Source organism: Recurvomyces mirabilis, assembly GCF_035927965.1.
Source record: "Recurvomyces mirabilis strain CCFEE 5264 chromosome Unknown scaffold_1, whole genome shotgun sequence".
Lineage (NCBI taxonomy): Eukaryota > Fungi > Ascomycota > Dothideomycetes > Mycosphaerellales > Teratosphaeriaceae > Recurvomyces > Recurvomyces mirabilis.
In genome coordinates, this window is record NW_027041935.1 from 1,571,644 (window position 1) to 1,588,840 (window position 17,197).

General features: G+C 51.9%; 7 protein-coding genes across 7 annotated transcripts; 4 read left to right on the plus strand and 3 right to left on the minus strand.

The window, feature by feature from the left end:
- Positions 1-470: 470 nt before the first annotated feature.
- On the minus strand, positions 471-3,031 carry LTS14_000665 (uncharacterized protein; the record flags this gene model as incomplete). Its single annotated transcript, XM_064833377.1, has 3 exons — positions 471-517; positions 568-958; positions 1,529-3,031. 3 exons carry the CDS (start codon positions 3,029-3,031, stop codon positions 471-473), a joined length of 1,941 nt encoding a protein of 646 aa, XP_064699646.1.
- A 349-nt stretch (positions 3,032-3,380) lies between these two features.
- Positions 3,381-6,027, minus strand: LTS14_000666 (uncharacterized protein; the record flags this gene model as incomplete). The annotated part of the gene is made up of 2 exons (XM_064833378.1): positions 3,381-5,132; positions 5,185-6,027. 2 exons carry the CDS (start codon positions 6,025-6,027, stop codon positions 3,381-3,383), a joined length of 2,595 nt encoding a protein of 864 aa, XP_064699647.1.
- Positions 6,028-7,170: 1,143 nt separating this feature from the next.
- LTS14_000667 (uncharacterized protein) lies at positions 7,171-8,299 on the plus strand (the record flags this gene model as incomplete). Its single annotated transcript, XM_064833379.1, has 3 exons — positions 7,171-7,737; positions 7,787-8,139; positions 8,200-8,299. 3 exons carry the CDS (start codon positions 7,171-7,173, stop codon positions 8,297-8,299), a joined length of 1,020 nt encoding a protein of 339 aa, XP_064699648.1.
- A 646-nt stretch (positions 8,300-8,945) lies between these two features.
- LTS14_000668 (uncharacterized protein) lies at positions 8,946-12,452 on the plus strand (the record flags this gene model as incomplete). The annotated part of the gene is made up of 1 exon (XM_064833380.1): positions 8,946-12,452. One exon carries the CDS (start codon positions 8,946-8,948, stop codon positions 12,450-12,452), a length of 3,507 nt encoding a protein of 1,168 aa, XP_064699649.1.
- A 417-nt stretch (positions 12,453-12,869) lies between these two features.
- On the plus strand, positions 12,870-13,501 carry LTS14_000669 (uncharacterized protein; the record flags this gene model as incomplete). Its single annotated transcript, XM_064833381.1, has 2 exons — positions 12,870-12,936; positions 12,993-13,501. 2 exons carry the CDS (start codon positions 12,870-12,872, stop codon positions 13,499-13,501), a joined length of 576 nt encoding a protein of 191 aa, XP_064699650.1.
- Positions 13,502-13,835: 334 nt separating this feature from the next.
- On the plus strand, positions 13,836-15,908 carry LTS14_000670 (uncharacterized protein; the record flags this gene model as incomplete). Its single annotated transcript, XM_064833382.1, has 1 exon — positions 13,836-15,908. The coding sequence occupies one exon, from the start codon at positions 13,836-13,838 to the stop codon at positions 15,906-15,908; it is 2,073 nt and encodes a 690-aa protein (XP_064699651.1).
- Positions 15,909-16,181: 273 nt separating this feature from the next.
- Positions 16,182-16,826, minus strand: LTS14_000671 (uncharacterized protein; the record flags this gene model as incomplete). The annotated part of the gene is made up of 1 exon (XM_064833383.1): positions 16,182-16,826. One exon carries the CDS (start codon positions 16,824-16,826, stop codon positions 16,182-16,184), a length of 645 nt encoding a protein of 214 aa, XP_064699652.1.
- Positions 16,827-17,197: the final 371 nt, after the last annotated feature.

The window sequence follows — 17,197 nt, forward strand, 5'->3', positions numbered from 1 at the left end:
TTGATAATGCATTCGTTTCTGGAAGACCGATAGAAGGCGTCTGTCACGGCGCTCTTCTCTTCGGGCTAGTTCGTGGGTTCTTGAGGGGGCTCATGCGCTTTAGGTGTTTTGGAGTTATGTAAATCTTGGATATCTAATTGTAATGTGCGGCTCTCGCTTGTGGGAGCTTGATGCACTATGCAGACCAACATATGTTCCATTTCTTGCTATCAAGCGATCTATATCTCAATCATCACTCATCCGGAATCTCGTCGCAAACTCATGCTGGTGTCTGTACAGTCAGGTACAATCCTCCATCCTCGTGACGCTTCTGAAGAGGATGCCTTCTCCTTCCCCAGGCAATTTCTCGCTCATCGGAAAGCATGGCTTACTACGCTTCTCAAACCGACAGCCATCTACGAAAGATTCTTCCAGTCGTGCGCCGCTCATCTACCGATCCATAATGATAGATGCGGTACCACTGATCCCCACTATCCTCCCGCCAGGGCTGCCTCCCCGAAGAGTACATCTCTCTCCACTTTATGTTCGTCAGCCTCGGGAAGAGCCATTGCAGCCGATATGGCGTACCTTCTATACCACAAAGCCAGAACGGAGGCGGACCATGGACAGTGATACCGTCTACGTTGGGTGGTAGTCGGGCAAGCAGCTTCAGACTGTTCTCGAGGCGCAAGACCGGCCTCTCAAAGAGGCTCTGGGCTTCCCACTTCACGACGGGTGGTCTGGCGACAGCACGGCCGTGAGTCCGTCGATAAGCTGGAGCTGGTAAGCAGTCGGTGAAGTTCTTGAGTCCGATCTCAAGATGCCGGATACGGTGGCGGTGGAGACGGGGTATAGTGCCGTGCAAGGTTTGAACCTCCCTTTCGATTCGTTCGACGTCGAGAACATGACCGACCCTGTCCGTGATAAACAGGCCAAGGCGCATCTTTTCGTATACCATGTAGATCGTGTCCTGACGCATCTGTCGACATGTCAGAGTCAATGCGAAACTCGTGTACTCCGCATGGCTGCTCTTGGTGGGGTCTCGAATGATAGGCACGACCGCTTGATCGTCTTGATTGCCGAAGAAGTCCTTTTAGATCTGGTTGCGGACTTCACCGGGAAGATCAAGGAAGCCTCTTGGTCTTTTGGCGTTCTGGTCGGGTTTTATGGTCAATCTAGCTGGTAGTCTCTCTTCAGGCCAGGCTCCAGGACAAGAACTCATGTCGGTGGTTGTTCTGGTTGTTGAGAGGCCGCTACTGCTGCATTATGAGTGTGTCAGTTGTTCGTAATCAATGTAGTTCTACGAAACCAGAGTACATCTGTCCGAGTAGTCTCACGACAGAACTAATAGTGATTCTGTTTCTCAGATGAGGTCGATAAAAGACTTCACTTTGAGAAGCAATGTATGTGTGAAGGATGATTGACGTTACCATCCACTACTCTGGGCACACCAAGAGCCACGCTAGCTAGCACAGACAGACACCACTTCCGATGAGACCGGCTGGCATATCGGGTTGCTACAGTCGCCATCACGTAGTCTCGGTCTCACCAACACGAACTCCACAGGGTCCAGCAATGCCATCGTCTCGAAGCCTTGTTTCGGTACAGTCTTGGCATGCGTCAAGTGTGTGTCGTTTCCAACAAAGAAATCCCAAGCTTCGACTTCTGTAGCGCCATTCCAGCTCACGTAGACCGCTGTGCCATTTGGAGATCTCTCAGCAACCAGATCTGGCCTGGTCATTGGGCAGCCGATCCATGGCTGCTTGAAGGCTCGATAGGATAGTGTTGGCTTGAGGTTGCTCACAAAGCCACCTCCTGCTCGTGCTTCAGCCGCGCCAAATTGAACCGTCGTCAAGATCTCGGCAGCAGGAGAGAACTCCTCAAGGACTGGTATCCAGCCATGACCGATGAAGACGTTGCCACTTGCAAGGGATTGATAATTGCCCTGTGCAGTCGAGTAAATCGGGCCCGACTCGTTGAGGTAACGTTGCTGGAGTGTGACATGTCTCTTCTCAAGATCGACAGACAGTACCTTTCCTGACGATTGAATAGTGTTGTTCTCGATCGGAGAGTTATGGTTGTCGTGCATATGTAACATGATTGTAGAATTGTTACTGCCAAGCTGCTCGGGGATAGCACGGATATCGTGCTGGTAGCAGAAATCGACACCAGTACCAAGAATGAAATCTCCTCCTTCTCTGCCTTGTAGTCTCCATTTGACGTTGCCGTCCGCCCCAATAGCAATGGCACTGCATAGAAAGCGGGAGCTCAAGATATAGCCTCCATCATATGGCGACACGGCATTGATGTGGAAGTATCCCCAGGCCAAAGACTGGTTCTCACCAGTGTAGCCTTCACTCCCTAACGTGTAGAGAGAGAGACTGAATGGGAGCTCATCCAGATGATCAAGGCTGTTCCAAGAGAAGAGGACCTGAGTCGTCGCAATATCGATCTCGTATACCATAGCAGCGACCACCCAGCCATACCGTGAGCCACCCACGGAACGGAGATCTGATTGTGTCACGTTGTTCGCGGTAACAAGCATAGTACCTTGCTTGGTGATGAAAATCTCATGCAAATCTATGTTGCTCGCAAAAGTGGCGTTTGGTACTTGTTCCAGGAAGTGGCCCCGCAGTGTGACATTCTTGATGATATTGTAGTGCTTGTCGACCACATGAACAACACCATTACCTCGACCGATTGGCTCAGGGTAGACCGTACCGTTCCACCAGACAAGGACAGTCTCGTTGTTATATTGCTGAGCACCGAAACCGAAGGCATGGGTAGTGGGGCCGTTCCAGACAAGCTCACCATTCATGTCCATTATCAAAGGAGCCATCTCGAAGTCTGTGGCGCCATCAGGAGCGAAGAAGAGGTATTCATCTGATACTGGAATCTGTCGTGAGATGGCTAGGTATGGCGGCGTGGAGTCTACAGTCTTGTACGTCTGGTACGGCCAAGAGGCGTTGCCTATTGAATGGGCAGGCACGATTGCGCTATGGCTTAATATGCCGGCGCAGATCAGGAAATTGAGTAGGAAGGCCAACAGCATAGTGCTTGAAGGCTCGTTAGGTTCAGGCAAGCACTGCAGAGGAGAGACGGCAGCTAGTTGTTTCTTGTAGTCAAAGAGGTCGAATTCAGCTCAGTACTCACTTTGAGGCTGAAGTAGAGCCTTGCAGATGCAGGGAGATCTGCAGCTTTCACGTCATTGGCTGGGGCCGAAACTGACTCATTATGACCATCAGGCTGCACAGGGAGTGAAAGCGATCGAGATCAGACGATCGTCACAGCTTCCACATGTAAGCGTCTCATCAACTGAGAACCTACCGTCGTCCTGCGTATATAGCATCAGGTGCTGCAAATGAGCTGCGTTTCAAGATAGATCGTCGATTCGTAAAGTACTACGTAGTACCATTCACCTCGACCTGCTCCTTCATTCGATAGATATGCCAGCCAGCCTTCTCAAGAATCCTTGGGACGCACTCTACCATCACTCGATCCACGTCTCTCCATTCCTGGGACAGATCCCGCCATGGCACCAAGAATGGAGTCGTCCTCTGCTTCGAGTTGCGAGGTCCCATCCGCCACTGCCGTTGTAATCTCTCGGCATTGAATCGTTCATGCTCCATCTCCGAGAGCATATCGAGTTGCTCTATGCTGAATTGCGGCACTTTGATCAATGGTTCGGAACGTTCTTCGTTCAGCATAAAGCAATTGACTGCTCGCAGCTTACGAGGAATATCGTCTGCCTGAGAACGAGTGGACTCTTTTAGTTCTGGTGGTAGTTCGATCCAGTCACGCATGCTCCTTTCTTCGTCGAGTGCACGTCGCTCCTCGTCGCTCTTACACATAATATAGCGCTGCTTTTTATAAATTTCGAACATTCCCTCAGCGAGCTTCTCACGTAAAGCTGGCTGAAGCTTCGGCGAACGAAGATGATTCATGAACGTCTTACCGTCCACATGAAGCTGTATTTGTTCTTCTGGTGGCAAGGCTGCCACGTCAAACTTCTTACGGCCCGAAAGTCGACTGGTGCTGATAATCTTCTCCAACGAGCGCAGGCCGTGGTTGTACTTCGGCACGAGTAGCAAGGCATGCAGCACGCCTTCTTCGACGTTTAGTCTGCCGTTCTTGCCTAGGTGAGGATGCTTGTCTTTCAGCAATTGTCGCAGCATAATCGCTCGTCGTATGCAGAATGTTCTATCTTTTGCGCCCAGTTGATTGATGGAAGTGGTTTTGACCAGCCCATGCAAATGGTCCATGAGCAATGCCATATCAATAGTGGGTCGCTGTACGAAGTCTGCACCTCGTGGTGATGTTGGTGTTTGAGGTGCAAATGTATCGTCTGAGTCGACTGCTGTATCGTGATTCACGATGAAAAATAGCAAAGGTGCACCGAGGCTATGCATATGTCCCTTGTCGCTGAAGTGGCCTTCCCGCATGATCGTCAATATCTCGCTAAGCAGCTGGCCGCTGGGCCTGAGGAATGTCTCAAAGTTTTCAAACGTCACAATCGTCAACTCTCCGCTCGCCGTATGGTCACGAATGGTGTGGCAAGCTTCGATCAATTCGCTAGAACCAAGTAACTGCGAGTTGTATTGCAGTTGTCTTACTTTTCGCCCCGTGCTCACGTGAGTGGCAAGGTTGGCAGTAACGAACTTCTTGCCCGAGCCAGCCGGACCAACGACTCCAACGGAAGTTGGCCCTGTAGCGCCATTGACGTCAAGGCGTTCTGTCATGGCGTCAAGGACAGATCTCAGGTTCTCTTGCTCTGCCCGATCGACTGCAAGCAATGACGCAAACACTTGGACGGGACAGGCTGCCAACGCCTTTTCAGGGCCATCCACAACTATGTGCCTAGCCAGCTCTGCAGGATCTCCAGTGACAGAATCGAAGATGGACCACTTGTCGCCTGAGCTGATCCTTCCCGAAGGTATGCTGACTGCAGTGTGCTGTCGGTCGAGAGATAGCTGCTCCATGATTTGAGCAACAGGGTAGTCGGGTCCGTTGTCAAATTCGCTATGTACAAAGCCCTGATGTGAGAGTTTGCTTGCAGCAGATATACCGTATTGAATGCCACGATGGCAGTTAGGTGGTTTTGAGTCCGCGAAGCCGAGCGCGAGGCCTGCGGTAAAGGCAGATGCTAAATCGATCTGTGACGCGCAGTCAGTAAACATAATTACTCGACCTTCTCGTATAACGCACCATCGAAGCATTATTAATCTTAGTATTAGCACTTTCCATATTCCTTGGATGATAGTACAACACTGGATCTCCAGCGTCTCTTCCACGATGATAGATAACGCCTTCAGTACCAAAGCGAACTATAAGATTCGGACACGTGACAAGTGTATCAAAAGTCCCCTTCGTTCCCAGCCCTCGTACAAAATCTTCTGCCGTTGACTCCCACGATAGTGACTTGCTCAGTGGGATACCTTCAGCTCGTAAGTCATCCGCATCAACAACAACGGCGAGAAAATCAGGGTCAGGGATGCCGTCCCGGGTCATAGGACCATTGCGAATCACGTCCCACAATTTGCCAATCGCTAAGGGCCTTGTCATGTGATGTATAATGTATCTGGGACGTACTCGTTGCAAGAAGTCGACTGCTGGCTCAACGTCTGTGAAGGCCTTGCCAGATCCAGCAATGACAACTGTACTTGCTGGAGCCACCTGAACGTTGTTGAGGTCAGGAGAATGCCAGACCGGTGGTTTCCCGATGCGTCTGGTTTGCTTGACCAAATAGCTTGGCTCCCCTCCGAGCGCTGGGTCGTCGTCGATGACGAGGTCACAGACGCAGGAAGCGTTGTGCTTTAGACAGTTGGAGGCCGGAGGCTGGAGCCGTGGTCCAAGCACGCTTATTCCGTGTCGAGGCGCAGCAGCAGCCAGCATTTGCGAGATCAAGTCAGCGTTGCCGGTACGGATGACAATGTTGGCGATGTCTTCGCCCTCGGTGTCCTGTTCATCGTGGTAATTGTCTCCCATGGCCGGATATATGAGGTAGTTGTAGGACACCGCTCCAGCGACGAGGAGAAGACGGGAGCTCATTAGGAGGGGCGCACCGCGAGAGAAAGATATATCGTGATAATCTGGCTTTGCCTCATTGCGCAAAGGTGCCTGGTCTCTCTGTACTCCGCAGGCGGCGTAGAGGCTTAGACCGATGCAAAGATCTTATGAGAGACAGGAGGCGCTCGGGCATCAGCGGTTTGGCGATTCGCGATTCGCTGCGCCACACCGCAGCTTCTCCTTGTCCTGGCCAGTGGCGGTCTATCGCTTCTACGGCACGCGATGCCTGCCTGCTTCAACCACGTCCGTCCCGTTGCTTGTGCTGGCAGAATCTCATCGTCCAGCCTTGACATAAGTTGTCGCACAAACAGACGTGTGATGGATCTGACGATGGTCATCTCGCCTGCAGCATCGCGACCAAAGGGGTCTAGCCTACACGCCAATGCATGCATGAACAACTCAGCAGAAGAAGGAAGTATCGTGACCGTCTTTGCTGACTTCACTTCATCTGTCAGGTGGTCGCAGGGGGCAGTCATATCAGTCACGTGCTACTGTGACAGCCCTGTCTCGGTACCGCACGTTCGTCTCTAGGCGCCCGCGGTGACACAGAGGCGCTGTAGTGCAACGAGATACCGCTGATTCGGTTCCATGGATCTCCAGAAGTTCGAAATATCGGACTCGGAGCTTGATGTAGGGAGACTTGGTACTTCATTATTACACTCGTTTCACTGACATTGCTGCAGCACAACAACTGGCGATTCCCAACAGTGATCAAGACTCGGAAATTGCGAGACCTCGACGAGGAAGACTTCCTGGTTAATCACAAGGCTGGTAGCGCCTAACTACACTAAACCTATACCTGTACTCATGATCTGTGCAGATCGACCGAAGCTACGACGACAGTACTGTCCGCTTCAAGCTGCTGTGAGTGTTCACAAGCCTTCCGTTATCTCGGGCTAATCAGTAGCAGCACCGGGAGTGCAATAAGTGCCAATCTCGCAGACAGTACAAGGCTACCTCTGCGGCCTGACATTTCGAAAGTCGTAAAGGAGCAGAAATGGGTGTCTGAGGAGTACGAGCATCTGTGGCGTCGAGATGGTGGCGGGTCGACGTTTTTGTCTTCTCATGGCGTCCTGAGTGCGTCGTCAATGCTAGATATCCAAGATTCGAGTCGCTAATCCCGCCATGATAGCATTCCTCCTGCAGACTCCTCGCGATGGCCGATCCTTTTGCTCGCTATCGTTAGTCAACCGTGAGCGGCATCACTGTGGCGGTCTGTACATCGCAAGCGATGACTACAGCCTCGACGCGTTGCTCGCGAATCAGACATACCACAACCGGCATCCAAAGGTACCGCGAGACTTTGCAGTGCTCCCGATCACTATCCTCATACACCATGTCGAAGCCACTTTAAGTGAGGTCGAAAGTCTTTCCAAACAGATGACATCCACGGAGAAACGTATCTCTGACGGTGACATCAATCTAGAGTCAAATTCCGACTACAAGTTGCTCAATCGACTCAACCTCGAGCATCTACGTCTGCAAAGACGATCAGACTTCGAGACCGAGCTTGCTGATAACCTCACCAACTACGTCGACGAATACCAACGTATGTGGACCTCACTATGGGAGGGTGGTACAAGCTATGTGGACGACATGCGAGACAAGATCGCACAACAGATGCGCTACCACGATCAGGTCAAACGCGATCTCGAATTCATTCCACGACGAATCAAAAATCAGTCTAAAGCGGTGTGTACGAGCTTGCTCGAAAGAGGCGATAGTTTGCTGACGTCCCCAGATATCGACCTACATTATTCAACGAGACAACAAACTCAACATACAGCTGGCGGAGAGTAACCGTAAGATCGCCGAAGAGTCGAGGCGCGACAATCTGCTGAACCTGGAGATGGCCGCAGCGACGGCGCAGGTCGCAGAAGAGACAAGACAAGACAGCGCGGCCATGAAGACGATCGCCGTCCTCACACTGACCTTCCTCCCTGGGACTGCAGTGGCGTCCTTTTTCAGCATGACCATGTTCCAGTGGCCTTTCAAACACCAGGATGACATAGCTTCGCCGTATGTGTATGTCTACTTCGTGATTACGATACCACTGACCTTGATCGTTTATGCCGCATGGTTCTGGTGGTTCAGGTCAGTCCTTACCGATGTCCTTGTACACTGCGATGTCTAGCTGACAACTCATGCGCGCAGAGTAAGTCAGACTCGGCATAAAAAGGCTCACGAAGAAGGCGTGACGAAGTTCGAGCGAGAACTCAAGATGCGCGTACGGAGTGCGACTGGCACATGGTGAATCAAAGATATCAGACTGTACATATCGAGAAGATGGCATCACCCCTACAAGCAGCATCGCGGCCATTCCCGTGCAATTAGGCCACCAGTTCCAACAGTTCTTGATCGTCGTATAAAAAGTGCTATTTCTTGGTGATCTGCGGGTCACAGCATTATCCATCTGTGACACTACAGCCTTTCGATCCGAGTCCACGGATGTACAGCATCATGCCTCGGGTTGACAGAGATAGCAACAGCATTCATTTGTCAGGTCGATAGTTCCTGAGATGGAGTTCGTAGCACGCCGCTTGTGCCGATCTCATGAGCTTTTTGATTTGATACGCCGGTGGAGTTCGCCCGATGAGCCTGCAGAAGTGATCGCTATCGTAAACATCAATGCGGCTTATCCTTATTCTTGTGCCTCCCGAGGCCGACTCAATGCGGACAAATGCGTCTCATTGATCTATAGCAGGGAGACTAGAGAAAGTGTGCGGCCCCAGACGTCACGCAAGCGAGATGCAAGCCCGGACGAGACCGTGCGGCTCAGCTTGCTCCGATCATCAACTCTGACCATGTCTTGGCCCAATACCTTCGTATACATAGCTCCTGGCTGTCGAGAAAATGGAGGCGCATTGTTGCAAGTCACCGCGACTTGACCACGGCTACCAATGGCCTCAACCTCACCATTCGACCCTTTCGAAGCCCTCGGTGTGCCTCGAGATGCATCCGCGGCCACCATAAAGGCCCAGTTTCGTCAGCTCGCGCGTCGATACCATCCCAATAGACAACAAGGGCCCGAAGAATCGAAAGCAGCTCTATCCGATGCTTTTCACACTGTCCGACATGCCTACAAGCAGCTGATCGACGACAACAAGCGACGTCGATATGTGGAGCTGCTTCGTCTTGCCGAAGAGCAGCAACATCTCTTGTCGCGCATGGCAGATCTGCTAAGAGAAAGCGAGCATGAGACTGGGCATTCGGAGGCGAAGGACGGAGATCTATCGAGCGATGCAGACGACGAAGATCTACCGCAAATGGGACTTGTCAGGCGACAGACAGTTCTGAAGCGGTCGTCGACGATCAAGAGAAGCCTAGAAATTGCCTCTCCGCCCCGCAAGGGACGTCCACCTCGTCTGCCAACTCAAGCGCCGGCGTCAAGCAAGAGCGAAGCCGACTACTTCGCTAGGAGACGTCAGAAGCTTGAGAAGCTTAGGCGGAGGGAACTTGCTGCATTCGAGACGTACAAGAATGCTATGGTGGAGAAGTTCGAGGCCGAAGCCGAAGCAGAAAGCACAAGAGAAATGTATGAGCGTGCACAATGGAAGCGAGAATATTTTGAACGAGCTCCTCGCGAGACCACCGAACGATTACGCTCCCTGCAACACTACCTAGGCGCCATCCGAGCGTTTGGGCAGCTACAGCCTCGACGAAAAAACCGTTCGACTGTTAGCTACAGCGAGCAGATACTTTCCACAGAAGACCTGGTTTCAGGCGGCTATCTGGATCCAAATAGTGCCACGGCGCACTCCAGTGGTCGTCCATCACACTCCCGAGCTTGGAGTAGCGACATCAGCAACGATCAACAAACAAGTAGCGATGAGCACTCGAGTGGTCCTGGAACTCCCCGTCCACCGACATCCTTTACATGGCACAGACGGCATAGTCGTAATACTTCTCTTGACGATGCTTTCATACTACCAATCATCTCGCATAGTAGTGAACTATCTCGTTCGTCGATACCAGAGCACGCACCATTCAAGATGCTGGTCAAGCAGCCTACAGGATTCAGAGAACTAGTTGGGAACGGCAACGACAATGACGATGAGTCGAGTCCGGAGTCAGCTTCCATGACACCACGGACTCCTTCTCCCGGTGTGTTCGATTGCTCTAGCCGGTATGTAATGGTCGGGAACCAGCGTCTTGCTGCGGCCCTTCGACCAGCTCGCGCAAGGACTCCATCTCCATCTGGAGCGACTCGAGCTGGAGCTGCCCGCCCCAACGGTGTATCAAGTCATTCTTCCCACCAAGCTGTCGAGCCTTGCCATTTTCTCATCAAACGCATTGGCAAGCTGGAATATCGGGTGATACCTACTAGCTTCGTCCATGAGCTCTCGCTTGCAGAGAAGGCCAAACTGCTGCTTGAGCCTGACGCGGAAGCTGATCCTACGGATCTCCTTGCGCGGCTGCGGGTGCTTGATCGCAATGTCTCTACAAAGTTCGAAGTCAAGACCGACATCCTAGAAAGCTTTCGCTTTCGACTGATCCACAAGGACCACGGAGTTGGGAGCATCGACCACGATGGCTTTGTTGCACTAAGCTATCGCCGACGTCGTCATGCTGAAAAGCATCAGGATCACATCACGCTGCCTCTAGACGAAGAAATGTACCAGGCCGTGCTGGAAGAAACAGGCAATCTTCCACTATGGCTGGATCAGATCAGCATCGATGGCACTAGTCGCTTGGAGACAGCTGTGTCTATGAGTGCAATGGACATGGTCTATCGCAGTGCTCGTCTTGTGGTGGTGGCTCTCGACGATGTAGAGCTCGAGGGTCACGAAGGAACCGTCCTAGAGAACCATATGGAGGAGTACACCAAGATGACACATGTATCCGCCAACAAGCGATTCCGCGGCAAGCAACCTCCCTACCTCGACACACGCGATGAGCTTTACGGCGTCCTTCGCAAGATCCTACGGTCGTCTTGGTTCAAGCGAGCCTGGTGTCGACACGAGATGAGGTTGGCCCGCGATCACATCTTTCTTGTACCCTGCAAGAGTCCTGGATCGTGGAGTGGCAGAAACGTGGTGAGGTTCACGACGACTTGCTTTACCCACTTGCTCGCTCTCGCGATCGAGGTGCCATTCGAGCCTGATGTTGAGAAAATCAAGCCTGCACTCTACGCCTTCTTCCGTGATCGCAGCAAGCTCGAGCCTCATGAACGCCACCTTCACTCTCACCATGGAAACTTCACTACTGTGATTGCAGAAGTGTTCGGCATGGAGGCTGGTGGTGACCCTAGAATACCGGCAAGACAGCGCGCTGCTGATGCTCTGAAGGACAAAGTTTCGATCATCCTGAACACCATGGAGTGCGGTCTGGCAATCACGCAGGAATTGCGTGATCCTCGGATGCATTTTACTACGGCTGAAGCTCATTACATGCTTCTGACTCTGGCTCTGGCTGCCCAAGATCCTGGAGCTCTGTGCTCGGTGGGCCCTCCCATGAGATTGGTGCAAGCTGATACAAATTCACCTCTCACGCCTACGGCCACGTCGACTTGGCTGTTCGAGCCCACGAATGTCGATGCAGGACTCAATAATTACCACACGCTAGGCAGGCTACCAGCGGATGCATGCATCTACACTGGTCTCGAGATGGGCGAACACTATGTACAGCTTGATCTGAAGTTTCTGAATAGAGCTGAAGCTCGCCATGTCCATCGCGCAGATGAAGACCCAGACAATCTGCACTTCTCCCGTCGGTTTATCGAAGTATGCAACGTTCGCAAGCTTGGTCGTAATCGTGCGAGGTATTTGATGACGGACACGTCTGCGAATCGTCACTTCGGCTCAATGGCGGAAGTCTACGAACAGACCTTGGCCTGCGTGTTTGCTTGCGGTCCTGACTGGGTCGAGGATATCTGCGAACGTTACGGCGTCAATCGCTGGAAGCAAGACGGAGAGGCTACATGGAATCTTCTTGTGGCGCTGAAGAATACTGCAGGCGAATGGCCTGAACATGCCTGGGGCAATCAAGCGGCTGGCTTCCTCGTGGACTTTGTCAACTTCCTCATTATTCGTGGGATGCCACAACGTCAGATCTTGCATCGTGAAGCATGGCGGCCAGTGTGGGTCGCAACGGAGAATGGCGGCAGGATCTTGACTTTCGTGCCTCCAGGGGAGATCATGCCTGCGATACCTACAGCTCTCCTCGACCCGGATTACGTGCATCTCGCACGCTTGTGGGTACTGCAACCGAGGACGATGCTGGCTGGACCATCGATACACATCCCGTCCAGCTGGACACTTCTCGGCAAGTCTGTCATCTTTAGCGATGATCTGGCCGTGCAACAGCTGCACTCGCGCAGTGAGACCTGGCTCGAGCATCAGAAGGTCTTTGGACGAGAAGATCCCGAGATACAAAGATTGCTGAGGGAGCGAAGTCTATATGTTTAATATGGTGATGTTAGAGTTGGTAGCGTTTCAGCGAGGCGTCGGTGGGTTCGTGTCTTGTAAAGCTGAGCTTAGCAATCGTGGCATTATGGTGTACTTATCGTGTTCAAGAACGCTTTTGCATGAAACGAGTTTCGCTCGTCAAGCCCAGACTAAAGCTTCAAACACCTCTCCAGAACGGTTTCTTTCTATACGTGATCTTGATTCGAGATTCTGTTATACATCTATGTTTCTTGATATCCTTGGCACTGGTAATGCCAAACATAGATTTTGTCGACGGCTGAGGCTGACTTGAGGGAGACATGGCTCGCACTTGGCCGCATGCAGGAAGCTAACATGGCTCACCCGAAGGCTTTCAAACAATACGAAATCCAGTAAGTCTTCGAGGGTGCACACAGGTGGATGATAGCACTGACAGCAATGGATCTGACAACATTGGTTCCCATCGCCAAATTCGTCGGCATAGTATGGCCAACTCTCTATTCTGGTACAATTGCAATGTGTGTCAATAGAGGCTGAAATCATACTGATCCGTAGTAATAGGTTTCACGGCTTCAGATAGCCTGACCTTCGTCGAGCCCATCGTTCGACATGCACCGGATGCGAAGACAATGGCCAAGCAATGGCTAGCTGGCTATCAATATGGACCTCTGTGGGTGCCTCCTCTTATCGGCCCCGGCACTCTGGCGAATCTGTTACTGGCGTACACCAATCGCTACGACACCAGTCTCCGTAATGTGTATATAGCTGCCGCGGTAGGCATCTTCAGCATCTTGCCCATCACCTTTTTCTATATGGAGCCGGGAATAAATGGAGCGAGCAAGTGGAAGGTCCAGACGCTCCTGAAGGACGAAGGGTTCAACATGAAGGACACGACGATATACTATCCGTCCGCGCATAGGCATGGGAGCACACAAGCGAGCAGGAGATGGGCCGAGACGACGGATATGAAAGACCTGGTTTTGTTCTGGCGAGCGGTCAATAATTGGCGAGCAGTCATCGCCATTGCTGCAGCTGGATTGAGTGGTTGGGCTACCTTCAGTGTACAATAGTAGACGTTTTGCGAGTGCCTGTTCAAGTCCACCAACATGCCAAATAGTCCAGCCTTTTCTGACCTGTTGCATGGACTATGTGATGCTTGATATAATTCCGCTTCTGCCGTGTACCAGAGCCGAGTACATATCTTATCGTGTGAGGTTTCATTGACAAAACGATACTCTCCGTAGACACTCCGTCGACAACGCCGCATATGTCCGGACGGAAGGCGCGATCCACCCCCTCTTCTTCCGTTAAGGTCAATTCACGCCATGGTACTATGAGAAACGTACAAGACCCAGCTTGTATTGGAGCAGTGTGATCAAAGCTAAGTCTGGATCTCCTGGCGATATGGCAGACCAGTCGAATGGAAGTAAGGGTGCGGCTGACTCGTCTCAATCACAATTGCTATGGCGGCACCCCTCGCCCAAAGACACACAGATGTGGGAGTTCTTGCAACGAGTCAACAAACGATACAATAAATCCTTCACGACCTACGACGAACTATACCAATGGAGCATTATCGACGTCGAACAGGTATGGGGCGAGATTTGGGATTACTGTGGCATTCGTGCTTCACAACCATACAAGACCGTCGTCTCGTCGAATACACAAATGTTTCCTCGTCCAGCCTGGTTTGAAGGAGCAAAGCTCAACTTCGCCGAGAACCTGCTGTACCCGACGCAGACAATAAACGAGGACTCACCGGCTGTTATTGCGGCTACAGAGACTACGAGGGAAACTGTCAGCTGGAAGCAATTGCGAGGAAGAGTCAAGCAATGCCAGGCTGGTATGCTAGGTATGCAGCTCAAGGCTGGGGATAGGGTTGCTGGATATGTGGCCAACCATACAAATGCCTTGGTAGCTATGCTGGCGGCAACATCATTGGGAGCAATCTGGACCGCTGTGAGCCCAGATACTGGTGTGACGGCAGTCTTGGATCGCATGGTTCAGATAGAGCCGGTTCTACTATTTACGGATAATGCTGTGATGTACAACGGCAAGACTCATCCTGTTCTTCCCAAAGTCAAGGACATCATCGCTTCATTACCGTCGTTGAAAGGCACCATCATATTTGAGACGGTCCAATCGATGGGGACGAAAGTAGACGGACATGAGACGGCCGAGAAAGTGTTCACTTATCGCAGCTTCATCAATATGAACTCTTCGCCTCCGAAAGAGCTCCACTTCGAACAGTTATCTCCCGATCATCCGGTCTACATTCTCTACAGCTCAGGTACAACCGGTGCGCCGAAGTGCATCGTCCACGGCGCCATTGGTACCCTGATACAGCATAAGAAAGAGCATATCCTACAAAGCGACATCAGGCCAGGTGATCGATTGTTTTACTTCACGACCTGTACTTGGATGATGTGGCATTGGCTAGTGTCCGGGCTCGCAGCAGGTGCCACGCTGATCTTATACGATGGCTCGCCATTTCAGTACCAATCGAATGGCCAAAGCGTTAAAGACGACATGGCGATGCCTAGACTCATTGACGAGCTTGATATCACTCAGTTTGGCACGAGTGCAAAGTATCTCTCTGTACTCGAGCAGAAGTCGATCATGCCAAAACAGCAAGGCCTGAGCTTGAAGACACTAAAAGCCATCTACTCTACGGGATCTCCTCTAGCACCGTCGACCTTTCAGTATGTCTACAAAGCATTCGGACCAGATGTCAACCTTGGCTCTATCACCGGCGGGACCGACATCATTTCTCTTTTCGGTGCTCCGTGTCCTCTAAATCCCGTCTACGTAGGCGAGATTCAGGTATTGGGCCTTGGTATGGCTGTACAAGCATGGGACTACACAGGCAAAGACGTCAGCTCTTCTGGCGAGCCCGGTGACCTAGTCTGCACCAAGCCCTTCCCGTGCCAGCCAGTGCAGTTCTGGGCAGCGGACGGTAGCGGTGAGAAGAAGTACAGGAGCAGCTACTTTGAGCAGTTTGAGGGCGTGTGGCATCATGGCGATTTCGTGCGCTTCAACCCCACGACAGGCGGACTTTTCATGCTTGGACGATCAGATGGCATTCTCAAGCCATCTGGTGTACGTTTCGGAAGTGCAGAGATTTACAATATCCTCTTGAAGCACTTTCCGCAACAAGTGGAGGATGCTCTTTGCATTGGCAGACGGCGGGAACAGGACGATGACGAGACGGTCGTGCTGTTTTTGAAGATGAAGGACGACAGTCTATACAACGATCAACTAGTGAGCGACATCAAGAGCGTCGTCCGGAAAGAGCTCAGCGCACGCCATGTACCTGGCATCATTGATAAGTGCCCTGAGATACCCGTAACGGTCAATGGCAAGAAGATCGAAGGTGCTGTCAAGCAGATCTTGTGCGCCATGAATGTCAAGACGAGCGCGAGTGTGGCTAATTCCGAATGCTTGGATTGGTATCGGGAGTGGGCTACATCGCATTGAAATCGCTTTCTACAAGTATGCATGAATCTTAGCGTGGCGTTCTGGCAGTCGCGAGGTTATTGTGCTAGAACCGGATATTGCTTGAACGTTGAGCGGATCATCAGTCAGCTCTGGGAAGTTCAATGACAGTTGCTGGATGGTGCGAGTATGGTTCACAGCTACAACCGAGACTGGACACGCTTTTCTGCTCCTCCCTCCTTCCCCTAAGACCTCCAATGACTTCTCAGATCTCGAATAGTGGTGACGTGGTCGTCTGACATACCTCATCAGACATCACAAAGCGTCCACCCACTTCAACGCCTCCTTCGTCTCAAATCGCTTAGTATAATCGGTGTCCAAATAAAGATTCCTCACGGTTCCCTTCCGATCCACCAAAAGCGTCGCCGGGATCGGAACCTCGAACGAATCATCCCCATTCCACGTCTTCAAATCATGCCCCAGATCCTTGAACGCAGGCCGAAGACTATCAGGCTGCTTCCACACGATCCCGAGCTGACGAGCGAAATCATTATGTACGTCCGATAGAACGACGAATTTGAGCTCGTTCTTCTCGACCGTGGAGAGAGATTCGTCAGGGAGTAGTGGCGAGATAGCTACGAGGGTCACGCCTTTGGCCTTGAACTCATCGTGATGCTTTTGGAGATCGCGGAGGGCGAGGCTGCAGAAGGGGCACCAGCCGCCGCGGTAGAAGGTTATAAGGATGGGGCCTTTGCTGAGGAGGGAGTCGCTTGTCACGTTTTTGCCATGGGCATTCGAGAGGGAGAATGATGGGAGTTTGGCGCCTTGTTGGATGGCAGACTTGGGGTCGAAACTGGCGGCGTGGTCCGATCGTGTTTGGTTGATCGGGTTCCGGATGTGTGGGGGCGCCTTTTGACTGAAGCCGTCCAGCGTGTTCTGTAGTTGTGTTGCGAGAGCCATGGTGAATGTGTCTTCTGGATCGTGTCAATAAGTCTGTGCTGTTCCAGTGTCTACATCGATAAGCTGTCGGGTGAAGAGAAGAGGAAAGTGTGCAGAGGTCACAGGTATATATGCACCCCTCGAGAGCCCAAGAATCAACCAGGCGCCTACATCTTTGGATGTGGAATTAATCTACCACGGTAGTCATAGCACGTTGGTAGCATTAGCGAAGTCGCAATATTCGGCCGCGATGTTGCCATTGCTCAATGGCCAAAGTATATTCTCATGCAGGCTCCGAAGCATGATTCCAAAACTTGCCCCACTAGCGAGCCACATTGTATTTCCATATGGGCGTAGGCCATGACCGGAGGAAAGGCTTGCCGTTATTGCGG